The 27,144-nt window shown below is 40.6% G+C and overlaps 1 protein-coding gene across 6 annotated transcripts in view; it reads right to left on the bottom strand.

Moving 5' to 3' along the window:
* The window catches only part of CELF1 (CUGBP Elav-like family member 1), a 104,404-nt gene that overhangs the window by 13,022 nt on the left and 64,238 nt on the right, over positions 1-27,144 (bottom strand). For 4 of the 6 annotated variants that reach the window (XM_043972441.1, XM_043972444.1, XM_043972443.1 and 1 more), the window contains 7 exons: positions 8,097-8,284; positions 6,964-7,046; positions 6,330-6,378; positions 5,754-5,888; positions 5,366-5,445; positions 4,874-5,035; positions 2,512-2,587 (listed from right to left, as the gene is read on the bottom strand). In XM_043972441.1, coding sequence (XP_043828376.1) covers positions 2,512-2,587; positions 4,874-5,035; positions 5,366-5,445; positions 5,754-5,888; positions 6,330-6,378; positions 6,964-7,046; positions 8,097-8,274 — 763 coding nt within the window. In that variant the 5' untranslated portion in view covers positions 8,275-8,284. The remainder of the gene's footprint in view (positions 1-2,511; positions 2,588-4,873; positions 5,036-5,365; positions 5,446-5,753; positions 5,889-6,329; positions 6,379-6,963; positions 7,047-8,096; positions 8,285-27,144) is intronic. The other 2 variants (XM_043972445.1, XM_043972446.1) reach the window with 1 other exon arrangement.

Below are 27,144 nucleotides of genomic sequence, written 5' to 3'. Positions count from 1 at the left end.
GTCTAAAACAGGGAAAAGTCTGATCACTCCACCACTGGTCTGAGTTCTGGAATTCCAGTAGACTGCTGCTGGGTTCTACCTCTATCGGCTAGCCAAAAAGCTCTGTAGGCTTCCATCTGGGCTGGGGTTTCTAGTTATAGCTCTGTAATTTCTAATTCTTTGCCATTGCAAAAAGAGCTGCCAGTACACATTTGAAAGTATCTTCACTCCCTCTTATTCCCCTCTCCCTGCTACCCATCTGAACTGAGGCTCCAAGCCACACTGCTACAGCTGCTTGCTTCTGAATGTCCTCGTTGCTTGGCACAGAGAGCCCTCCTCACCCTGAAGCCTACATAAGTTCAGTTCTCCTTTATTTATCCCTGCACTGTGCTCCTGGCCAGACTCAGCCCCCAGTGTCCACAGCAATCTTTATCTCCATATGCCTGTCTAGGATGGAAGATTTTCTAGATACAGGAGGACAGGAGTGGGGTGGGAGGAAAGAGATGTGCTTCTTCCTGCTCATTTGCCATCCTGGCTCCCAGAAAAATACAAATCTGATGGGAACATACCAAAGGAAGAATCTGACTCTGGTGGCTAAGTAAGAGGTGACCTAGTAGAATGAGAGCTGGGAAGCAAAAATGAGTACGCTATGGGCTGATGATGAGTGAGATGAGCAGAACCAGAAGAACATTGCATACAGTATCATCAACTGAGTGCTGATCTACTGTGATGGACTATATTCTTCTTACCAATGCAATGGTACAGAAGAGTTCCAGGGAACTCATGATAGAAGAGGATCTCCAAATCCAAGAAAAAAAAAAAAAAGAACTGCGGTGTATAGATGCTGAATGAACCATACTATTTCTTTTCTTTTTGGTGCTGATGTTTTTCTATTTTGAGGTTTTTCGCCATTGCTCTGATTTTTCTCTTATAACATGACTAATGCAGAAATATGTTTAATGTTATTATATATGTGTGTGTGTGTATATATATATATATATAAAAATAAAAAACCTATATCAGATTACTTGCTGTCTAGGGGAAGGGGGAGGGAGAAAAATCTGAAATTGGAAAGCTTGTATAAACAAAAGTTGAGAACTATCTTTACATGTGACAGGAAAAAAAATAAAATACTTTATTAATTTTTAAAAAAAATGAGTATGCTAACATATAATTCTCTAGCTCAAAATGAACCACCTTTTAATCTGGGGATTTTTAACTTGGAAAAAAAAAAGGTGTATAGCTTTCTTCAACTATTTAATGAGCTATCATGTTGGAATGGGTCAGAACCTAAGATTCTAAGGAGACCAATTTAGTCATCAGGTCAGGAACAACACCCCAACCAGAAGATTCAAAAGCAGGGCAATCTCCCCAGAAGGGGGGCAGCCCCCTTACCCAGGAGGCTGCCAAACAAAGACCAGAGGGCACAAGTCAGACAGATTTACAGAGGGTCTCTTTTCAGTTATAGGTTGGAATGGATGGCTGCTGAGGTCCCTTCAAAGTCTGAAGCTGCTGCCGATCACTTGACAGAAATTATTTTTGACTATTATCCCATGGAATAAAGAAAATGAACATTTATCTGCCATGACAGCTCCCTGAAGGCACCTGTCTGATGCTCTCCCCACTGGTTGGGGCAGTCCCATGGGCCAATGCTATACTTTGATGCCATAGGACTCTGGGGAGTTACTTCAGGTACAAGGTAGAGGTCTCTTTGTATTATTAAATGATGAAGATATTTGTATGCCTGTTTTAAAAATTTTTTATTTTAAGGCACATTTACAAGGAATTAAGAATTTCAAGATTAAATTATTTAAAAAATACTACTTACATAAGAGATAAAGATGACCAAAACCCCCCTACTCTAGCCAAAATACACGAAAAGTTCTCCCATGGCCACAAAACAAACCTTCCTCTATGCAGAGGAAGATAGCTGGCTATGCAGGATTCCTGGGGAGTTATCCAGATGGGTTGGGAAAAGACATTTTGTTATGGAAACGAATAGTTTCTTTAACACTTCTCCAAGAAAGACCAAAGGAGAAACCTCAGGTATTTAGTATCACCTACTTTAATGCACAGGTAAATTTATGAGGGTGAAATGATCCTAAGATGACATGTTTAGAGCTGGAAAGGACTTTAGGGGCCATCAAATCCAACCTCTTGGTTTGACAGATGAGGAAACTTTGGGTAGAGAAAAGCTGCATAACATTCCCAGGATCTAAACTAAAGGGTTACAACAGGATTTGAACTTGTGTCTTCCCCCAGTGCTTTCTCCAGCAATCACCACAATCTGAGTGTTTCTTCACCTAGGGGGATCCATTTCAGTCTTATGATACTGGGCGGCAGAACTCATTATTGGAGATTCAGAATTGGAGTGCAGAGTTTCTCTGATTCCTCCAAATATTCTAGTTCTAGCCTAGAATCAACCCTAAGTACATGGAACAAGAAGTTCCAGGATGGGTTCCCTTTAAGGTGAAGGTCTGATGTTATGAAGCGTTTAAGCCAATCGATACAGCCAATGAAAAAGGCACTCACCTCCCATTGGGTGGAGGCTGCCCAGGGTGTTGAGGTTCCCAGAAGAGGCAGTCTGCTGAAGGAGCTGCAAATAAAGCTAGACATTACACCAAAAAACAAAACAAGAGTGAGAGTGAGGGCTGGTTCCGCGTCTGGGAGAACTCTACAGCACAGCAAAGCGAGCACACAGGCCCAGGCCCCAAGAGAGGAGGGGGAGGAGTGCAAGAACCCCCCCGGATAGCCCAGAAGCTCAGCAGCGAAGCCTAGCCCAGCACAACACGACACAACACAACATGGCCCAGCAAGAGCCTCCAAGGTTCCAAGACAACAGGGAGAGAAGTCAGAGCAGCACAGCCAAAGGACAGCCCCCAATGCCCTTCCAGCCCGAGGCTCTGCCCCTGAAGGACTCACGGTCACCTCTCTCCACAGAGGCACCCAAGTCATTTCCATCTAAATGTCTCACTGCCACCTGAGAAGTGCCTGAGCAGAAAGCGTCCTCTCTAGAGAGCACTCCCCAGCTGCTGCCCTGCCCCCGTCAGGGTCCTGCTGCTTCCCAGCCCCACACCCTTCATCTTGGCCACACCGGCCGGACGCCTTTATTATCTTGTACCTCTGTGCTTTCCCTGTGATTACAAGTCCCCACACTTGTAGAACAATTCCTACAATCACTCTGATTCTCCTCCAAGTGAGCAGGACCCTTTTCTCCAGCTCCAATCTCCCCAGCCACAAGAACTGTGCCATATAAACCAATCCACACTGATGGCTCCCTAGGGATCATTTTATTTCGTTGCCTCAAAAGTTTTTTATGCAAACTGTCCCTTAGGCCTAGAAAAAAACCTGCTCCCCCTCCCCCCATTACTCTGTGTCCTACTTTCTCCAGAAAGCCATTCCTGAGCCCAAGCTAGTGATGACACCACCCACTGGTGCCCCATGACCCTCATTTCTGTATGCACACTACAGTTTTAAGTCCACTTACTTCTATCTGCCTTTGTTACATACTTTTTAAGTAAAAGCTGCAACTTTAGTGGCAGAAACCAATTCAAACTCAAAACCCCATAACCCTCAGTACAGTGACAGAGACCCAGGCTATAGATAAGGGTGATAAGGAGAATGCCCTATAAGGCCCCCAAACTAAAGCAGAAGTAAAGCCCCCAAAGATAATATAAGCTCACACAGAGATAGCTTTTTAAGGTTTACAAATCACATTAACATGTCACTTGACCCCCCCCCCAACAACCCTAGAAATAGGTGTTACCCCCATTTTACAAATGAGGAAGCTGAGGCTTTGCAGGGTTAGAAGCAGGATTTGTGCTCAGGTCTTCCAGACATGTCCTGTAGCCTTTAGCCACAAGGGAACTGCAGCAGTGAAGGAGAGCTGTTTCTCACCAGTCTTCTAAGGCATCAGGCAAAGTCCTGAAGGGGCTTTCACCAGAATGAGGACTGAAAGCTCTGGGGACAAGCCTATTCGCCATCTGAGCCCAAGCTGAGCTGATCAAAGTGACCAAGTCAGCCCACAAAGAAAGCTAGAAGCTGAGGAAATGGACTAAACACCGCCTTCCTGTTACTGAAAGTGTACTGGGTTCTAATAAATTTGAGCCCAGAATGCTCTGAGAACACCGAGAGCAACTGTCATGGCTCAGCTGCAGTGTGCTGATCAGGAACACCCTGCCCAGAAGCTCTATCAGTGGCCTGATCAGGAACACCCTGCCCCCTTCCCGGCCCTAGCCCTGCGATCTCCTTCTCCCAGCTTCTCCACAGCCAAAAGGCAGAATGCCACCTCTCAGACACTGCTTGTGGTCTTCCATGGGCACTCTGCCAATGGCCTGTTTCAGACGGCCAGTGTTTCTTTCCTTCTCCTGGCTACACCTCTCTGGAGGGCTAGCTCCAAGACAGCCTCCCAGGATGCTCCATCTGGGTCTGTTCAAGCTGCTGACCTTGGAGTAGGGAGACAGGAGGGAGAGGGGCCTTGGAAGAGACATCTATAAGTTTCCTATAATAATCATGTCAGCTTCTTGCTCTCATGGGAGGGGAACAATTCAGGAAACCTCTGCATCCAGGCAGGAAAGTGTCTAAGACTAGGCAGTACAATGAGACCATGGTGATAAAAGGAGGAGAGGAAAGAGGAAGAGAAGATAAATGGAATAAAAACTTAGTTTTCTGCCTGTCACAGAAGCCTCAGGTGCAATTAGAGGACAGACAGACAGACAGACAGACAGACAGACAGACAGACAGACAGACAGACAGACAGACAGACAAGCCAGATGCCTGGGTGACTCCATGTTGGGGTCTGCCCACTACTGTGCCTGCTTTGCTGGCATCTATTTCAGAACCCAGTGCCAGGAGTTCCTACTCCATGGGTAAAGAGTCAGGCATGAAGACTCACTGCTAAGTACTGGGGTCCCAGAGTGTTCAACCCAGCAAGATTCCCCCACACGGATGCAGCACTGATCTGTTGCATCTGCTGCTGCAGCTGCTGGGCCATGCGCTTCTGTTCTTTGTCCTTCTGGGTATCTGCAAACTTCACCACAATAGGAGAGGAGCAGCCCTAAAGAGATAATCAAGAAAAAAAAATAAGGGAAAAAAAAGTGTTCTCTAATTCCAATGCCAAAGGGGGAAGGAGCTAAAAAGGCTCAATGATAAGGGTGTCAAAGGTAAGGTAGCCGATTTTAGCTTCGGGGCTTTGTCTGCTGAGCACATGAAAACAGTGTGGGAAGATGACATCAAAAGAGACCCACAACTGCCCCTGCTCTATGCCGGCAGTTACTCTCGCACTACACAACCACTCTTCTCTCATAGAAAGCAATAGTAAGCCTTGACACTCTGGCCCAACAAATGAGAAATTATCCCCATTCCACCTTTCCCAAGGGGTCTTTACCTCCATAGTCTGTGCTTGATGCATCGCCTTGATGGCCGTCTGTGCCATGGCTCGTGTTGTAAATGTCACAAACGCACAACCTGGTAGAAGAAGGGACATCCTCAGTCTTCAGAGTCCAAAGCCCTCTCATTTACAAAGCCAGAAAGCTAGTTTTAGATCGATTTGAGAAAGCAGCATGGTGTCGCTGGATGAAGGGGATTGTGCAAAGACTCATTCCAGCACAGCTGCTGAGAGAGACAGGCTTTAACATAAAAGGGCAAACACATGGTATTACAATAGGGCTACGACCAACTCCCACCACACACAGATCAAGTCCTTGCTACAGAAGGCTCACCGACTCAAAGAGAAACAATCTCCCATTGAACCCCTCAGAGCTAAGTGTTCCTACCTCGGCTCAGACCGTCAGGACCTCGTAATATTCTGCACTCTTCAATCTGTCCGAAGGAAGAGAACATGACTCGGATATCGTTTTCATTGCACTTCTTGGAAATCATACCAATAAACAGCTTCCTGTCTTCCACTGCTAAGAGACCAAAGTACAAAAAGCTTCTAAATGTTACTTCGAAAGACAAGAAAAAAAGGGTGAAGGTGTCTGTGCTCTCTGAGGGCCAATTTTCACTGCATCTTGCCATTCACTGGCCTCTTCCCACCTGCTCTCTGGTGGCCAAATCTCACCCCCAAATTCTCTGCCATCTCCCCTTTCTCTTCCAACCATAAGGCCTATAACCACCAGGATGCAAATTCCAATTACTTCTAAACAGTTCTTAACTATATTATATTTGACTTGCTAACAATTCTAATTTCTTTTATTTGCCATACTATTTTTTGTTATGGTATGGAACAAATGAGATAATTCTCCATTTCCTGTCCAACCCACCTGGGTATCTCTGGAATTCAGAAATTTCCATAACAACAAAGCCTAGAGAATTGTCCTGACAAGAGGAAAGATCAACAGTATATTTACCATTGTTTTTTTCACTATCTGCAGGTTTCATCTGTATAGGATGATGCATCTGAAAAAGAAAAATACTACCACTGTATCCTCCCGCATTGGCTATATGGACTTTTTAAGTCTCTGAAGGGCAGAACCCATATCTCAGTATGTCCTCAGTGCATATTCCATTATACACGATGTTATACTGCATCACAGCATACTGTACACACTAAGCAACCAAAGTCTGTGTGTCCAATAGACAGAACACTAGCGTGTCTAGGGTACTAAATTTTAACATTGGAGTCTTGGAAGCTTTTCTTGATTTTCCATGACAGCCAGTATTTTTATCCCAAACTGAGGACTCAGAAAACAGGCAGAGTCAAGATGTCAAATGGACAAAGCTACAGGGAACTTTTGCATCGATTAGTCTAGCTTTGATGCCTGGAAGACAATGACTCCCCTTCTCTACTCTTTGAGAAGGTGTGCACATCCACCAGCCTTTTAAAAAATAAACTTTGTCAAAATCCCTTTCTTGTGGAGAGCTGTGGAATTCCTTGGGAGCCTGTTCTTTGGGGAAAAGCCTTCAGTGCTGAGCCCCAGGAGCTCAGCCTACTTGGTAAAACCACTCTAGGTCTTCATGACAGATTTGATGCTCTCCTCTTACCCCTGGGAGGATCTTCATATTGTGAAGAGCATTCTGTGCTTCTAGTGCAGCTTTCCGGGTGTAAAACGTAACAAAACAGCACCCTGAAATCACAAACTTAAATGATTAGGACCACTCTTGTGCAAGAAAGAAAGCAATTTATAGAGAGCTTGGCTTCCAGATAGAAACAGTACTGTCAGAACTCTCGCAAGGAGAGCCGCTTGCCTGTACATACAAGATGGAGAAAAAACAAAATAATGCACAAGATCATGTGAGTTTTTAAATGCCCTATCTAAATAAGAAATTAATGAGACATGGTTGAGACTGATATAGTTTCTTATACCACAATATATACTCTTCTGAGATCAAACTCAACTGATCTGTCAACTTCTTTGGCAGGAGGGATAGAGGTGGTGGCTGCAGCAGTAGTAAGAACAGCAAAAGAATACCACTAATAATAATGAAATTTCTTGTTTTGTTTTTTTTAATAATGACATTTCTACAGCATTTTAAGGTATAGAGGACAGAATCACAAAACATAGAGTAAGATGGGATCTCAGTGGGTGACTAGTCCAAATGTTAGCAGAAGGCACTCCCTACTATGACATACTTGACAAATGGCCATGCAAACTCTATGTGAAGAGCTCTCAAGGCCACCCACTGCACTCTTGAGTAGCTCCAATTACTGGCACGGTTTTCAGACTATCAAGCCTAGACTCTATGTATGATTTGAGTCATTATAAATATGGGGAATCCTAGGCTCATGACTAACCCAGAATCCCACAAATAATAAGCTATGCTGCCTCACTGTGTACTCACAATGCCAAGTACTGTGCCTTGCACATGAGAAGCACTTTATGAATTTCTACTGATGTGAAATGAGTATCAGCAATTGTCCTCATTCTTATCATCCCCAATCATTTATTCCTTAAGTGACTTTTTTATTTTTTTCCAAGTCAACAAGTTTTAAGTACTTCCTAATCAAAGTCTGGCTAAAAGGGCAGCCTTCTCTCATTAAGTGCAGAAGTAATTGATAAGTGAGAAAACAGGTATCTTAGATCATTCGACCAATCATCACCAGATCACATTGAAGAGGAACAGCACATGGAAAATTACATCTTTGCTCATCAATGAGAAGGAAGCCAAGTCCTCACCTTTGCTCTGGGGAGGATTTTGGCTCCTATCCCTCAGGACATTGATTTCATAGACAGCACCATACTGTTCAAATAGTTCCCTCAGATCTTTTTCAGACCAGCTCCTAGGAACCTGACCCACAAACATCTTGATGGCATCAAGGTCAGGTTGGTCTGGGTGATCCAGTGTTCCATTCATTTTCTTTGAGCTGCATGAGATTAAAAAAAAAAAAAAGCTTCCATTACACAGTCCAATCATACTTACCTAGAAGGCTTTTTTTCTTCTAAGCAACTATACCAAGTGCCTCATCAAGAACTACATTAAGTATATTCTAGTATCTTAAATACTTATATACTCCAGATAAGTGGAAGAAAATCTTTACACTTAGGGTATATGGGGAGACAAAGAACCATAAAGATTCCTCTTGCTTATACTGAGTACATCCCCAAGAGCGAAGTCAACCAATCAAACCACAAGCATTTATTCATCACCTACTATGTATGTGCCAGGAGATGGACATACAAAGAAACAAACAAATAAATAAATGAAGCAGTCCCTGCTCTCAAGGAGCTTACATTAAGATGCAAAGGAAGAAGACCAGTCGGAGCTGTTAGCATCTACTTGGAATTGGAATATTGGAATTAAAGTTGCCAAGAGGTCTGAAGTGCTATTCCCCCTCATCACACATTATAGATTGCTCCCCACCACCACCCTTCCACCTCAAACAGTGCTTGGACAGGGAAAGGAAAGTCTACTTGATAAGCATGTTCTTTTCTTTTGCTAGCCTCCAATCAATTTGTTCTTTGGCTGTCCCTCCCACCATGGCTTTTCCCTTCTATTGGATCCTGCAATGAAGTCACCATTCTGTGTTTAGGACATCACTGTCTGTCGCCATGGAAATGATAATGCTATTCTCCTAGCATGAGAATTTCACAGCAGAATCATAGAGGCAAGCCTACCAAAAATAAGACCACTTTTAAACAAACTTCCAAAAGACTTAATGAATAAAAATACCACAAAAACAAGAGCAACTGCCATGCATAAATGAGAGAACTGGCCCAAACACAAGTTCTTGACTTCCTAGACCTAAGTTCAGAAGGCATAAGTAAAATACTGACAAAAGTGATTAATAATAAGCCCAATAAATTCTGAGTCCTGCGTCCATATAGCAGAGTCAGGTTTTGAAGAAAAAAATATGTAAAAACTAATATAATTCAGAGGAAAAAGGAAACTCAGGCTATCCAGTCAAAACTCCCCATCTTGACACACTTGTAAACTGAAGGTGAGAGAGGGGAACAGACTTGTCTGTCCAATGCCACAGAGGAAGTGAGGCATAGGGCTGGAACTCTGAATGGATCCTACCAGATCCTTTGACTCCAACTTGCCACTAAAATTTAAGCAAATGTACTAGATGTGAACTTCAAACACCACACTCTCTCTTAAGTCCAAAGTCTCTTCTCTACCAGGGCCCTAGATGGATGCATTAATTTTACCATCTCTTGGTTACCTCGAATTCAGTATTCTCACTCAGTTCTGACATGCTACACAACCTAGCTCTGTACTAATGTCATTTCACGAAATCCAAACTCTACTGGAACTCTTGAAGATCATTTTGAGAGAATTACAAGGCAACAAAATCCATCATGTTTTTACCCTTTTTTACTTGCATTTCCTCTTTATCAATCCATCAAGATTTTTTTAAAATGTCCTTTCTAGACAATTAAATTCCAAATTACCTCTTTTCTCATCTTATCAAACTTGCCTGACATTCTTACCAATCTATTTATGACAGTTTGCTCCTTTCCCAGTCTAACCACGTTCTATAACCCTTCTAATATTAAACAAAAAAAATTTGGGGCTCCTCCAATCATCTCTCCTCAACCTTGTTTTCTTTTAGCTTCAAGATTTGTTACTAGAAATGAAAATGTGCTAATGCTTCTACTTAAATTACCACTCAATTCCAGGGTTTTTTTTGGGGTTTTTTTGGTGAGGCAATTAGGGTTAAGTGACTTGCCGAGGGTCAACACAGCCAGTAAGTGAGAAGTGTCTGAGGCCAGATTTGAACTGAGGTCCTCCTGCCTCCAAGGCAGGTGCTCTATCCACAATTCCATGAATTTTTAATATCTGTCATTTCATTGGCTAGCACTGTTCTCCAGTCAATAAAGATTTTCTAACTAATTTATTTTTTCAGTCTAAGGCAAACTACAAAACATCTATTGGTTAACTGATTAAGAGCTCAAGTTAGAAATGTCCTGAAGATATTCAAAGACATTGCAGCAATAGAAAGATTTCCCCAACCTGCTAATTAGTAGTCATTCAAAGGACTTTCAATTAATATTTCAGAAGTGGAAAAGACCTCAGTGGTCTTTTTCATCCCATCCATTCAGTAAGATTCCCCTCTCTAACAAACCCATCCTCCTTTGCTTGAATGTTCAAGAGGAATGAATGAATCATCTCTACAGAAAGTTGGCTCCACTTTTATACAGCTCTGTTAAGAATTCTTTGTGATATCAAACTTCAATTTACCTCTGAATTTGTACTCATGGCCCTTGATTTTGCCTCCAAAGTCAAACAGATTCAGTCCAATAACCCAAGTGAGGAGGTGTGCCCCTTTAAGATTTCTCCACATAAACAGCCCTCATTCCTTCAATTAATCATCATATGGTAAGAACTTCAGGCCCTTCTCTCTTCTGAATACAGACAGTTCTCACTTTAAGTAAATTCACCTTCTACAAATTCAACTTTAATAAAGAATTCTAAAAAAAGATCTGAATTCCAAAAGTCCCCACCTATGTAAACTTCAGCATATAGTACAATAATTCTCGCTCTATACTCCTGCCCCTTAGCTTAGCACTCCATGCCTTCCATGCCCACACCAAACCAAACCAAAAAAATCAAACAAACAAATCTCCAAATAAAAGCAGAAGAAAGGAAGCCCAGAGAGATGGCCACCACTGGTTCTCAGACCTGGCTTGAACCTTCTGGCACTGAGAGAGGCCCTGCGTGCCTTCTCAGGTACCACATGTCTGTCCCTGGTCCCTGTACATTGCTTGTCCTCTGCTGTCTGTGTCTGGCCCCCATATGTCCACCCCTCATGTTCTTTCTCTCAGTTCCGGCCAGGTCCCCACGGAGCTGGCTCTGTGCCCCATGTACTCCTCCTCCTGCTCTTGCTTTTCTGTCCCTGGCCCTCACTTGTCCTTGAACTGTGTGCTGGCCCTCTCCCTCCACATGCACATGGCCCCCTGCCTGCCTGCCTTCCCAATGTCCCTAGGTAAATTTGCATTACATAAAAGTAACTTTTTACAAAGAGGTCTGCAGAATGTCCACTTGTTTGGTGCTGTTTGTATTCTCTTGCTTATCAATAATGTTCCTAAATGGTGGCAATCAGAAAAGAACTTAACACTCCGTTGTTGATTTAAGACAGAATGGCACAAAATGGTCATTTCCTTATTTCTGAAAGTCATGCCTCTCTTAATGTGACTTTAAATATTATTAGCTTTTTTATCACATCACATTGCTGACCCATAGAGTTCAAGTCCACTAAAACTCCCAGATCTTTTTCAAACTGCTATCTTCCCATGTTTTCCCCCTCCCCACCTTGCATTTATGAAGCAAAGTTCTGATTACAAACTTAAGACTTCACATTTATCCTATTCAATCTCATGTTATTAGATTTGGCTCAATGGCATCAAGATTTCGGGGGGGGGGCTCCTAGGATTGAAAACAAATGAATTTTTGATCCTCACACTGTGTTAGGTAACTTATTCAGTTCTGTCACCTACAGATTTGGTAAGTCCTTTATACCTTTATCTAAGTAACTCACAAAAACATCAAATAGAACATAATCAAGCACACGTTATTTGGGTCATTTCATCCTTCTGACGGGCTGACATTTAACTACTGACTACCTCTCGGAGTTTGCTCCCTCAACCATCTAGTTGAATCCATCTATCCAATACCCAATATTTTGGCACCTTTTCATTAATAACTTTGTCAAGTGCATTTCTAACATCTAGGTAAACTCTCCCAGTATTCCCCAAATGTACTAGTTCAGTCACCTGGTCAAGGAAGAAATAAAGTTAGTATGATGTAAACTGGCTCTACATGTTTTACACCTGTTTACAGATGTTTGTATTTGGCACATGGTAGGCACTCAAAATAAATGCATGATGATGGATCAAAAGCCACATTTTAAACTATACATTCAAGAATTTTGCCAGGTATTCACAGTGAAGAATGCTGGCTGATAGCTTGTTGAGTCTGTTCTCTTAATGAGAGTTTGGGACAATTTCCCCCTTTTAATCCTCTCTGGTTATATGACCCATTTATAGAAACCTATCTATTAAAAGGCAGTACTATGGGGCAACTAAGTGGTGCAGTAGATAAAGCACCAGCCTTGGATTCAGGAGGACCTGAGTTCAAATCCAGCCTCATTCACTTGATACTTACTAGCTGTGTGACCCTCATTGCCCCACCAAAAAAAAAAAAAAAAAGAGGCAGTCCTGAAACACAAATCTTTATCTCACTACCTCCCCAAAACATTTGCTCTCCCTGCCTGGGATTTGAGCTTTTCAATCTCACCTAATAATTAATCTTCCCTAAGATGTGCTTGTTAAAAGTTATAAAAGCCCACAGATTTTCATATTTTAATTCTGTACGTGATTAAAAAAACCAAAATAAGAGCTTTAGGTACTGGAGCATTTAAGTTCTATCATGTGACAGTGTTTCTGTGTGAAAAAGGGCTTGTCAAACAGAGCACTTCACTCCCCTTTCTTTCTGGTAACTCCCCATGCTTAAATATAACAGAGGAATAAGTTGGGGCCATATTCTTTGCCACTTGTATAGCTGAAATATTTCAAAGAAAAGTGAAAAATTGTTAAATCCCAAAGGGACAAAAATTTAACTAAGGACCAAGATAGGCTTCTAAAGCCAAACCACATGAATGGTACTCCTTTGTTCATAAAAAGGAGTTTACAAGGAAGAAAGGAAGGCTGGAAGGAAGGAAAAGCAAAGAAAAAAGTGTTAATGAAACAGTAGAAATATATGTAAAGAAGAGCTAAGCTGTTGAAGTGGGGACACAGATTTTTTTTTCATTAACACCTTAAAATAAAACTTAGCCCAAGGATATATATAGGCCCAAGCTACTTGCTCACCTTGCCAAAATTTGCTCATGTCTTCCTTAACAATAAGAGAAAGATAATCACATTGTTCAGATCAGGGATTCTCAATCTGGAGTATCCTCTTGTAAAGCCTGCCTCTATCTCCCACCGCAGAGTCCCCCCAACGAGGTACAGGCTGGCCTTCACTCCTTTCCCAAGTCTCTGCCACGGTCTCATCCTGGAGCCTCCTCACCCCCTGCCACCTTCAACTGGACTCTCCTTCTGTAAGCCCTCTAAATCCTCCCAGGACAGGGCTCCATTCTGGTCTTTATCCCCCTCTCAACTGTTTCTGGCCCCCTGCACCAGCTTCTTGTGTTCCCTTCTGGTCAGACTCCTTTCTTCCTTCTCACTGTGACCATCCTCCAGGCCTTGGTTTTTCCCAGTGTATCACTCCTGCCATGGCTATGCTGTCTTGAAACCTTGGTGAAACAGTTCAACGTTACACTAATCTCTGCATTTGGATTTCTTGCCCCTTCTTGCTCTTTGCTGACCACAGCCAGCACAAACCCAACCTTAGATAATGCATTATCCATCTTTTTTGCCCTTGTTCTTTGCTGATGATTGGCACCAGATAATATCACAAAATTGTGTCAAATAGGTTCATTACAAAGTTATGCTGCATGCTAGGTGTTGCAGTGTAAAGCACCAGTCCTGGATTCAGGAGGACCTGAGATCAAATCCAGCCCAGACACTTGACACTTACTAGCTGTGTGACCCTGGGCAAGTCACTTGATCCTCACTGCCCCACAAAAAAAAACCCCAAAACTGAAACCAAAAGAAAACAAAAATGTATGCTACATAATCTCTACTAGGCAAGGAAATCATTTAATAACTAATTGATTCACTCTCTCCCATTTACCATGTGGTTACTCCAGACATTTTCCTAAATCCTTAGGTCTCCTATGCCATGTCTCTCTTCTCAGGCAAGGACTTTTCTTCACACTTCAGAGAAAAAAGTGGAAACCATTCACTGAACTCTCCCTTTTCCTTCTCTCATCTCACATGACTCAGATCCCATTCACCCATTTCACACGAACAGGTGGCCTGTCTCCTTGTTAAAGATAGCTTCACTACATGTATCTTTGATCCCATTACATCCAATCTGCTCCAGCAAACTGCCCACTATCATCCCATCTCTCTCACTAATTCTCCAGTCTCTTCCTCTCTACTGGCTGCTTCCCCACTGCCAACAAGCAGACCCATGTCTCACCCATTCTTTAAAATACCCTTATTTGATCTGACCACTCCTCCACAATTTATCCTATATGTCTCCTCCCTTTCAAGGACAAGGCCCTTGAGAAAATCATCCATACTTGCTGCTACGACTTTTCTCTGTCACTCTACTCCTTACCAATCTGGCTTCCATCCATCCTCATCATTTAACTGAAACTGCTCTCTCCAAAGTTACCAATGAATTCTTGGCTGCCAAATCCAATGGTCTTTTCTCAGCCTCCCATCCTTCTTGACCTCCCTGCAGAGTCTGACACTGTTGATCACTTCCTTTCCTGTAATACTCTGTTCTCTCTAGGTCTTCCATATCCATGCTTACTGTGCATCGTGAACTGGATGTCCCCTACAGACTTTAAACTTATCCTAACCAAACTCATTATCTTTCTCCTCAAGCCCTTTCTTCCTCTTCATTTCCCCATTACCAGCAAGGGAACAACCATGCTACAAGTCACTCAGGCTCATTACCTATCACCCTGTTTTCTCACTTCTCATTAACCAACCTATTGTAAAGTCCTAGGGATTCCACCTTGGCAGTACTTCTTGCCTTTTCTTCCTCTGATATAGCCACCATTCTGGAGAAGGCCTCCCCTCAACAGCTCAAGCCTGGACTACTTGGTAAACTTGGGGGCAGCTAGGTGGCACAGTGGATAGAGCACCAGCCCTGGAGTCAGGAGGACCTGAGTTCAAATCCGGCCTCAGACACTTAACATTTACTAGCTGTGTGACCCTGGGCAAGTCACTTAACCCCAATTGCCTCACTTAAAAAAAAAAATTAGGTAAACTTGGATGGGAACCAGAGCAACAATTTATACAGTGATTATGATAACGCAAAGGAAAATAATTCTGAAATACTAACTGGGCAACTCCAACTCCAAAAAACTGATGAAGTTAAACAATTAAGACATAGGGAGTAAAAGGCAAATTTCCTTTATTTCATCACAGTTATTCACTACTGGGAAGGAAAGGAGGAGGAGAAGGTGTGTTTTAGTGATATTTTAAAGAAGAGAGAAAGAAGTGGCCATAAAAGAGCAAATATGTACATATATAATACACACATACATATATGCAGAGGGGAAATCTTAAGGTCATATCAAATTTTTTTTAAATCAGGATAAACTATATCTAGCCAATCATGTTCCAACTCATTCAACTTACATATTTTATACTTGAAGGCAATTATGCACACAAGAACAATGTTTAAGGAAAAATCCCAAATGTATCTCCCAATAGATCTCTCTTCTTCTGATTTGTATTGAACTTTCTTGTATAATCAGATTCCTACTGAGACAATGCATCCCAGTAGATCACAAACTCATAGATTAAGACATAGGTTATAGCCTCCAAGCCAACAACAGGAGAAAGGACCAAAGCAGGAAGCCTGCAGGCCCAGATAACTCTTTCTGCTAGGAAGGCCTGCTCTGAGCCGTGAACCCTTACCCAAGCCGGTTCTGATCCTCCTATCCAGGTGAAGTCACACTCAAGCACAAGCTCAATCTGGAAATTGAGGCACGAGGCATATAGCCCACTGCTCAATGTCCAACATAATGACAGTGAGGTGGACTGAGAAAAGCCCAAGAGGTCAGCCCAGAAGCACAATTTCCTATCAAGTCCAAAGGGAATCTCAGAGAACACAGAGAGCACCTGAAGGGATGAAACCATTTATGCAGAATACAATGATAAAGAACAATATATCTAGGAAAGAAAGAAGGGCAAAGAGAACAAAGAGTGATAGGCCTTGCTCTGAAACTAGAATGGGCCAAAGAGAAAAGAAGAATTTGGTGAAATAAGAAATATTAAAATTTAAAAAGACCAAAAAAATGCAAGAAGATATAGAGAAAAAACCCTATGATAGATAGGGTAAGAGGAAGAGAAACATCAAGAAGGAAACAAAGTAACCTTATCCTTTAAAGATCAAAAGTATTGGGGGCAGCTAGGTGGCCCAATGGATAAAGCACCGGCCCTGGATTCAGGAGGACCTGAGTTCAAATCTGAATTCAGACACTTGACTGTGTGACCGTGGGCAAGTCACTTAACCCTTATTGCCCTGCCAAGAAGAAGAAGAAGAAGAGGAGAGATACAAAACAATGCACTGGCATGAGATTTTTTGAAAAACCCAAAACTAGAAAAGCAGCAATTCCAAACCCCCCCAACTAAATGCCAAAGCAGAAATTTTGACAACGAAAATATAGATGAATAACACAGGGGGGGGGGGAGACAAATTTATAAGTGAATTCTATAAAACACTCAAAGGACAATTAATTTCATTAACACATGAATTCTTTGCAACAGTAGGGAAAAGGAGTGGGGGCATCTTCCAAACTCTTCTATGATACAAAATAATATTGATAACCTAAACCAGAGAGACAGAACAAGAAAGGAAACTGCAGGCTGAGAGCCATCACGAAAGTGATACAACATGTATAACCTATATCGAATTGCTTGCCATCTCAAGGAGGGGGGGAAGTAAGGGAGGTAGGAAGAGGATAAAAATCAATAATTTAATAATAATAAATTAAGAACTCAAAATTAATGTTTAAAGAATTGTTTAAAATGTTTTACATGTAATTAGAAAAATATTTTTAGGAGTGATGCAAAGGTATCAAATGAAATATTAGAATACAGCTACAAAAAAAGAGAATGCATTATAACAAGGTTGGAGTTATACTTGGAATGCGGAGTTCAATAAGAAACACTATAAAAATAGACCATATTAGCGAACAAAAAGAACAATACTTTTAACAAAAGATGCCTTAAAGTATTTTTTGATTTAACCTTTCTTTTTTTTTTTTGTTGCGGGTAAAGTATTTTTACAAAATCCAACACCTGATTCTGTAAAATATCTCTGAGGTTCCACCTCACACCTATGAGACTGGCAAAGTTGACAAAAAAGGAAGGTACCAAATGTGAAAGGGCTGGTGTTTGGTATAGCCATCCTGGAAAGCATATCCTTTGATCTGTGATACCACTATTAGGAATATACCCGAAAGAAAGAAAACAATGGATCCATTTGTACAAATGTTCATAGCACCTCTATTCATGGTGGTAAAGAATTGAGAATTTAGGAAACACCCATCAATTGGGGAATGGCTAGACAAGTTATGGCATATGTATGTGATAGAATGCTACAGTGCTACAAAATGATAAAGAGGATGGTTTTAGAAAAACCTGGTCAGCCTTCTATGAATTGATGAAAAGTGAAGTGAGCAGAAACAGTACACTTTATATAGTAAAAACAATATTGTAAAGAAAACAATTTTAAAAGCCTGGGAACACTGATCAACACAACAACAGCCAACCACAGTTCCAGAGGGCTCGTGATAAAGTAAGCTACCTCTAAATAAGAATGGTGACTGGCTTAGAATACAGCATATTGGGGTTTCTGTGGACACACATACACACACACACACAATATGTATTATACGTTTGATTTTTGTTTTTGTTTTTTTTTGCAGGGCAATAGGGGTTAAGTGATTTGCCCAGGGTCACACAGTAAGTGTCAAGTGTCTAAGGCCGGATTTGAACTCAGGTACTCCTGAATCCAGGGCCGGAGCTTTATCCACTGCGCCACCTAGCTGCCCCTTGTATTACACATTTGTAGTGGGTTTTTCTTGCTTTCTCAATGAGGAAGGGGATTCAGAACAGAAAATAAAATTGTATTTAAAAGAAAAAAGATAGAAAAGACAATTATTACCAAAAAGAAAAATAAAAATTATCTAGGCCAGATACATTTAACTTTCTTTGTGTGAAATATTAAAATGTTGTTCTTAGCTTAATTTCATCCAGATTCACTTCCTGAAAAAAATCTCCAAAAGATATTAATATTCTAACCAAAATCCAGAGCTTCCAGGTCAAAGTAAAAATACTTCAAGTAGCTAGAAAGAAAGCATTCAAGTGCGAAAGAACACACACAATTTACCAGTCACCACAATACAGGAGCAGGGAGCATGAAATACAATATTCCAGAAGGCAAAGGGTATATAGACTTACAAATAACTTATCCGGCAAAACTAAACAAAATCCTACAAGGGAAAAAAAATGCACCTTTAATGAAACTGAAGACTTTCAAAGCAATACTTATGAAAAGACCAGAGCTGCATGGGAGCTTTAGATTCAAATACGAGAGTTAAGAGAAACATAAGAGAACGAAAAGAGAGGGAAAGAGAAATTCCTGGGGTAGAAGTACAAGGAAGGTTATGGAAAATTACCTCATAAATTAGGGCATGCAAGTAGACATTTGTATCATCAAGGAAGAGGTGGGAGGAGTAGCTGACACTTGAACCTGTCATCTGAAGTAATCAAAGGAGAAAAACACACGTTGGGTAAGGAAATAAATTTTACAGGGGCAGCTAGATGGCCCAGTGGATAAAGCAGCAGCCCCGGATTCAGGAGGACCTGAGTTCAAATCCAGCCCCAGGCACTTGACCCTTACTAGCTGTGTGGCCCTGGGCAAGTCACTTAATCCTCACTGCCCCACTCCCACCCCCAAAAAAGGAGGGAAAATAGATTGAGGGAGAAGACTCCCTTACTACCAATATTTCACTTAACTCTACCTTAAACTACTCCCTAAAAACAGACTCTAAGGATGTACAAAAATATTTATATCTCTTTTTGAGCTGGCAAAAAATGGGTATCTGAATAGGTGCCCATAAATTGGGAAATGGCTGAATAAATTATGGTATGTAAATGTATTTGCACTATTGCGCTGTAAGAAAAGATGAATCCTGGGATTGTTTTCAGAAAAGCCTGGAAAGATAAATGAACTGATACAGAATAAAATGAAAGAATTAGGCAGTCTGATCAATGTAACGACTTACAATTTCAGAGGACTAACAATGTAACACATTACACACTTTCTAATAGGAAAGTGGAAGACTAGAGTACAAAGTGAGACATAAGATACACATAAGTATACATGTATATATAACATGGTCAATGTGGAAATTTTGTTTCATGTTTGTAAACAGAGTTTACTTTTCTTGTTTGAGCAATGAGGGAGAAGTATGAAGGTGGTAGGGAGAAAGTGGATTTTGATGACTGAAAAACAATTTTTTCTTTAGAAATCAAAAAATTCTGGGGCAGCTAGGTGGCAACAATGGTTTAGAGCACTGGCCCTGGAGTAACCTGAAATTAAAATCTGGCCTCAGACACTTTACCAGCTGTGTGACTCCTGGGCAAGTCACTTAACCTCCATTGCCCTGAGCAAAAAAAAAAAAAAAAAAAAAAAAAAGGCACCCACCATTACAACATCAGTATGTGTTAAAAGTAGGACTTGAATCTAGTATTTCCTGGCTTTTTAAGATGAGCTCCTACCCACCATATCCCTCTGCCTCTCAGTGACATGATTATATTGATGGTATTCCCAATATTGAATCACCTTGGTATATATTATATAAATGCTACTTGTTCAAAAAAAACAAAACAAAAAAAAATATGGTATAAATAAAAAAAAACCGACTGGTCAAATTCTACTTCCAACCACTTAAAAGCTCTATGACCCTGTCATTTCATTTAGCCTTTCTGAGTTTCTTTAGTCCATAAGGCGGGGGAGAGAAGGAATATGCATAGCACTTACACTCACAGATGGCTTGCATACATAGTAAGGCCCTCAGCAGTAGGCAGGACCACTCTCACACTCTCATCCCCTCCCTATGCTATGGAATAGCAGAACCTGACTGAGGGGTGGGGGTGGGGGAGGTGTTCAGATTTCTCAAACACCCTTTAGAACCACCCAGGCACACAGCTCCACATGTACTCCATCACTTATTCAGGACTGATATTCAATTCAACATCATTATCACTCTAGTAATGAAGAAGACACTGAGTGTCTAAGTTCAGGTTGCCTTCCCTGACTCCCAGTCTCTGATTCCTCACTCCCATCTATCCCACCCTACCCTTTCACACAGCCTTCTGCACTTGGAAGCAGACTGGTACTCAACTGCCCTTCATCTTATTCAACCGAGTCCTCTGTCAGGCCTTAGCAATCATTTTTCGTAAATCAGCTGTCCTCCTTTGTATAATGCTGATAAGGAGCAGCATGGCCCAGTGCACAGAGAGCTGGCCTCAGCAATAGAGGCCCTGTGGTCAAGTACCCACTGTCTTGGATGTCTGCTGGTCCTATGACCCATGCAAGTCACTTCACTCGGAAACGCTAAAATTGTCAATTAGAGAAGAGATGGCAATCTGTAATAATAGGAAGAGTTTCTCCATCTGGAAGCAACCTTCACTAATGAAATCATAGATTGAATACCCTATTCTTGTACACACGTGATTTTCCTCCTACTTCCCAAATAAAATGTAACCTCTTGAGAGCTGCAAATTAGTTCCTTTTGCCTCTTTGCCTTAACCTGACCTAGTTGGAATTAGGGAACATTCAGTTCACCAAAAATGAAAAAGTGCTCTCTTTTCTTTGTTTTTAGATGTTTATACCATATGGTGATTAATCTTTGAATATTAACAAAACTCACTTGGGTCCCTTAGAACCTTACATGCAATTCCTCTCAGTGCTTGTTAAAAGTTCTCTTTTCTGAGCCTGGTTTATTTATTGAGGTTATTTCCCTGTTCTGTCAATTTAACTAATCTGCATAAAACCATTTGTAGCAGTATTAGTTGTAACAGGAAAAATGTGGGGAATAACTCACACATACCCAATGATTTCAGAATGACTTGAATATTGGTATGTAAATGTAACAGAGTAAAAATTGCACCATAAAAATGACAAATATAAATACAAATATGGAAGACTTACATGAAGTAATGCAGAGTGAAGAAAGCAGAAGCAAAACAATATACACACTGACTACAACTATGTAAAAATGACAGCTCAACAAAAGCTGGAAAAAAAAAATACACAAAAGAAAAAGTGTTTAGAAAGACATGGAAACAAGAAAAGTAATTGAACAGTTCTCCAAGAAGGCATATTGATACACTAGAGAACTCTATAGATCACTTCTATGAAAATGCCCCTATTGGAACAAAATTTGACATAACATAAAATAACCTAATATCTTAACACAGAAGAAGTCTTAGAGGCCACCTAAACAGAGGTAGAAGGTTGCTCAGGAAGACATCAGTTCCCTATAATACCTGAGCTCTTTGCAACAGGGCTCAACCAGTGGTCAGCTCACTGTCTGGGTTGGTGGGGGGGGGGTAGGTCAAAAGGGTGCTGGATTTGGGGGGGGTCAGAACCTCCCATCAAATTTCTCACTGTTATTCTCTGGGTCACCTGACTTTTTGGGGAACAAAAGAAGAAAGGGGGCTACACTAATAGCTTCTGAAGTCACATTCAGCTCTAAGTCTCTGACCCTTCTTGCCACTGCCTACTGCCCTGGACAGCAAAGGCCTGTCTCTGCTTAGGGTTAGCCCTCTTTTCCTTTATACAGACTGATTCTCGCTCTAGGTAATACCTCCTCAGGGTTTCCTCATTCCACCCTTGGAGACCAAGATTAGACTAATCCCTTTTTCTGGAGACAGGTGGTTCAAACAAGACACCTATCATGTGAGCCTCCCTGGTTCCTTGATCTTAAGGCTTAGCTCCTCAATGGTTTTGCCTCTGCGAATGCTTTCCCGTGAATATCTTTATGTCCTTCCTAAACTGTGGTACCCAGAACTTAACATGATATTCTATATGGGGAAAGAGCTACAACTCCTTCTTCCTCCTCGTTTAAAAGAATTCTTTTTTCTATTTTCCATTTTTGAAAGCCTCAACTTAATTCCACATCAACTAAAATGTGCAATTTCCATATACACACAGAAAGTTGCATATGAAACTGTGTAAGAAAATATGCTGTAAAATTTATAGCATTCTCTTTACATGGTAGCAAGGAATTGGAAGTTGAGGGGGTGCCCATCAATTGGGAATGGCTGGACAAGTTGTGGTATATGAATACAATGGAATACTATTTGTCCGTAAGAAACGATGAGCAGGAGGAGTTCAGAGAAACCTGAGGGTCTTGCGTGAGCTGATGATGAGTGAGATTGAACAGAACGCAAAGAACATTGGTAAACAGTATCATCAACATTGAGTGTTGACCTACTGTGATGGACTATATTCTTCTCACCAATACAATGGTACAGAAGAGTTTCCAGGGGAACTCATGATAGAAGAGGATCTGCCAAATCCAAGAAAAAAAAAAGAACTGTGGAGTATAGATGCTGAATGAACCATACTATTTCTTTTGTTTTTGGTGCTGTTGGGTTTTTTTTCTATTTTGAGGTTTTTCATCATTGCTCTGATCTTTTATAACAGGACTAATGCAGAAATAGGATTAATGTTATTATGTGTGTATATATATATATATATATATGTGTGTGTGTGTATAGATATCTATAATATCTATATGTATATAGATATATAGATATAATCTTATATCAGATTACCTGCTGTCTAGGGGAGGGAGGGAGAAAAATCTGAAATTGTAAAGCTTGTATAACAAAAGTTGAGAACTATCTTTACATGTAATGGAAAAAAAATAAAAGACCTGTATGTAAAATTAAAAAAAAAATTTTTTTTAATTTTATAGCACTTCCTCAGAATGTGAACTGCCATTGCTAAATCATACTACAAGAAAAAATTGTTTTATAAACTACAGCTCTCTTTATTGATAAACAGTGTACCAGTAAACAATAACTCCTGTTTGGCTTTTCGAGTCTTCCTAACTAGAATTGCATGCCCTGCATTTGGTGACCATGGGCTGTGGCCTCCTGGCTCTACCCCATACAAGGTGCTTGATTTGCCTCTCAACTCTAGGCATCTTCTCAGCTGCCCTCTGTGTCCAGAATTCTCTCCTTCCTCGTCTCATGTTCAAGTCTCAGTGAAAACTCCTAGCCTTCATGCTAGTGCCAGTCTGCTGAAATAGTCTCCAATTGTCCCCGTCTAGTCCTGTGAGTGGCACAGCTGTCTTTATGTTGTCTTCCTCTATCATATCATGAAATACTTGAGAGAAAGGACTTATTTGCTTTTCTAGGTATACCAAGTGTTTAGGACAGTGTTTTGATAGATCACAAGTAAAATAATAAATGCTTGTTGTCTCAACTTTCAGAGAAACCTGGGAAAATCTGCATGAACTGATGATGAATGAAACAAGCAGAAGCAGAACAGTTTATACAACACTGAAAAGACAATTTTTTTTTAAAGTGAGGCAATTGGGGTTAAGTGACTTGCCCAGGTCACACGGCTAGTAAGTGTTTAGTGTCTGAGGCCAGATTCGAACTCCCGGTCCTCCTGACTCCAGGGCCAGTGCTCTATCCACTGTGCCACCTAGCTGCCCCAAAAAAGACAATTTTTTAAAGACCTAAAGAATAACGATCAATGCAATGACCAACCTTGATTCCAAAAGACTGTTGAAGCATGCTACCAAATTACTAACAGATGGACAGACTCGAGATTTATTATATAAGAGGGGAAAAGAAGGAATAGAGATAGGGCCAGTAAAAAATAAAAAATAGGAAAATCAAAACATCTTTTAAAAACCCACATTAAAGAGATAAGGAAAAGGGGGGTAGCTAGATGGCACAGTGGTAAAGCACTAGCCCTGGATTCAGGAATACCTGAGTTCAAATGCGGCCTCATACACTTGACCACTTACTAGCTGTGTGACCCTAGGCAAGTCACTTAACCCTCATTGCCCTGCAAAAAAACCCCAAAACAAGAGATAAGGAAAAGAATTACAGACAAGAAGAGTATCAAATGATATCTGTTGAATACATTATATAATTAAAAAGAAAAGCAAATATATACCAGAGAGATTCTAACATTTCATACATAATCACCCTTTTTTGTTGTTTTCTTAGGCTGTTCTACAACATATTTGAAAGTAACCATTTCATTTGATGCTCTGTACAGTTAAAAAAATCATTTTCTGAAGAACAGCTGATTTAGAGATGGGGGGACTATTTACTAACTGTGTGACCCTGGGCAAATTAAAATCACCCAGTGCCCAGGTTTTCTCATCCTGTACAATGAGAAGTTTTTTAATGTTTGCCTTTGGTTTGATACAGCTTCAGCTCTGCTACTAGTGACCTTGGACTAGCTTAATTTTCTTAACCTAGGTTGGTAAATGTTTGTTTTTTAAAAATTATAACTATTTAAATATAATTAGCTTTCCTTAGAAACCCATATACTTGATTTTATGTGTTTAATAGCTAAGTAACAATAGCTAACTAGTCTATAAATACCATATAATACATATAACTACCATATAATACATTATTATGGGCCATTAATTGTGCTAGGGGGCTTTACAATGATCTTAGTTGATCCTCAATCCCACTATATAAAGTAGGTGCTATTATTATCACCATTTTACAGATGAGAAAACTGAGAGGTTAGGTGACATATCAGCATCACACAGCTAGTACATATAGAAGCTAGACTCATAGGCCAGACACTCCTACCTGCCCATTTAAAACATTATTCTGAGGGAAAAAAATCCAAAGGCTTCACCAGACTGCCCAAAGGATTACATGATATGAAAAAAACACTTAAGAATCCTTGGTCTCCATTTCCTCCACTAATTAGCTAAAATAAGGGACTCACCTAGCCCCCTTTATATCACAAGAGGTCTAGGAGAAGAAAATGAGATCACAGATCTCAAAGGACCTTGAAAAAGTCAAAAGCATTATATGCAGGATCTATGTTTTTATTAGTGTAGGAACCTGAGTTAAAGGCATTATAACCAAAGGAAAAGAAAAGGTTTGTAAAACTAAACTTCAAGATAGATGAAAAGCTCCTGCCCTAATAAGGGATAGAGAAGACCTCAAATTCATATATTCTCTCTCCCTTCTCCCTATCTCACACACAGAGTTGATTACATGCTGTTTTCTCACCATCAGGCTGAGATCCTTGAGAGCAGGGACTGGTTTTTGTATCTTGGTGTACTACACAACAGAGCTTAGAGATTGGCACAGATTACCTGCTTAATAAATGTTTGTTGACTGGATTAAGCTGTGATATTGTGATAACGATTTTCAATATGCCATCTGATGGAGAATGGTTCTTATTCTAAATTTTTGAACCATTCTCCAACCAATAAACACCCAATAAAAATGTTAGAAATGGTAATTTTTCAAAGGAAGAAATACAAGCTAGGAATAGGGAAAAAAAATGTCCTAAATTGGAGAGTAATTTAAGCAATTCATACCCTCAGATTGGCAATTGAAAAACTAGAAAAAATGACAATATGTAGATGGGGGCTATAAGAAAATAGGACTATGAATCTGTTGGTAGGGGCTGTGAATTGGTTCAGCCTTTTGGAAAGCAATTTGGAAGTATGACCCAAAATTCAATCACCTATGCATACTCTTTAACTCATACTACTACTAGGCCTATCCTCAAAGAAATCAAAGAAAGAATGAATAGGACTACTCTGTACAAGCATTTACATAGAGTTGCCCTTTTTCTTCTCTAGTCACTTGTTTGGTCATCAAAAAGAAACTAAGGGGTACCCATCAACTGGAGAATGGCTAAATAAATTTATAATATATGAATGTAGTGTATTATTTTGGGGGCCATTAGAAATGACAGAAAGGATCATTTCAGAGAAACCTAGGAAGACTAGCATAAGCTAATGCAAAGTGAAGTGAGCACAACAAGGGATAATAAACTTTAACAACACAGTAAAGAAAAACAACTTTGGAAACTCCCTTAAGAACTCTGCTCAATGCATTATTAACCAAAATTCCAAAGGACCACACCTGAAAGAAGGGGTTTAAGAAGCAGAATGAAAAAAGGTTTTGGCCCTGTCAAGGAGGGGAATTTCTCTTGCGTGACCATACGTATGTCACAAGAAGTTTTGCTTCCCCCATACCATAGGGAGGTAGGGGAAGAGGTAGCAAGGAGAATCAATATTTGCTACTTAAAACACAAAATATCTTTTAAAAAGATCTAGACCACCATCTTATACCATTTACCAGTAATAAAACAATTAGGAAAACTATCAGTAGGAAGGTGGTGTCTGGCCTAGAGTCAGGAAGACTTCTCTTCCTGAGTTTCAAATCTGACTACAGACACTTCCTAGCTGTGTGACCTTGGGCAAATCACTTCACTTTATTTGCCTCGATTTCCTCATCATAAAATGAGCTGGAGAATGAAATGGCAAAAGAGCTCCAGTATCATTGCCAAGAAAACCCCAAAGGGGATGAAAGAAGAGTTGAGCTCAAGTGAACAACAACAACAGTCAATGGGGAGGGGGAACACTGAGTTAATGAGAGAAAGCTCCAGCTGGATCCATGGCCTATGTATAAAAAAAAAAAACCCACAGTGTCTACGTCCATTATTTTTATTATCAGAAGCAGAGGCAGCCTGGCACCCTGGAATAGGGGCTAGCTGTAAAGCTTCATATGAAGTCGTACATAGGCCCAAGTCCTGAGGGGGACACACACTAGCAAGCCGGTAAGAATCAAGATAAGCAAGCCTCTGGGGGCTGCTGAGATCTCTGGCAGCGTACTGATCACTGGACAACTCTCCCACACTAGAAGTTGTGGAAGAAGGCCTGATACTAATGAAACCACAGATCTGGTGCCTATCCCAATTATCATCGTCATCTTCATCCAGGGTGGGTGTGAGGGAAAGCTATTTGTAAACCTCTGTAAATAATTACAGACCTTACTTGACATAAAAATAGTTTTTTTTAGGAAACTGGAAAGACAACATAGGAAAAAGCATCTGCTTCAAAAGATCAAG

The sequence above is a fragment of the Dromiciops gliroides genome, chromosome 6 (assembly GCF_019393635.1).
Source record: "Dromiciops gliroides isolate mDroGli1 chromosome 6, mDroGli1.pri, whole genome shotgun sequence".
Classification (NCBI taxonomy): domain Eukaryota; kingdom Metazoa; phylum Chordata; class Mammalia; order Microbiotheria; family Microbiotheriidae; genus Dromiciops; species Dromiciops gliroides.
The sequence above is the reverse complement of the archived record's forward strand: the minus strand, read 5'-3'. Positions and strand labels throughout refer to the sequence as shown.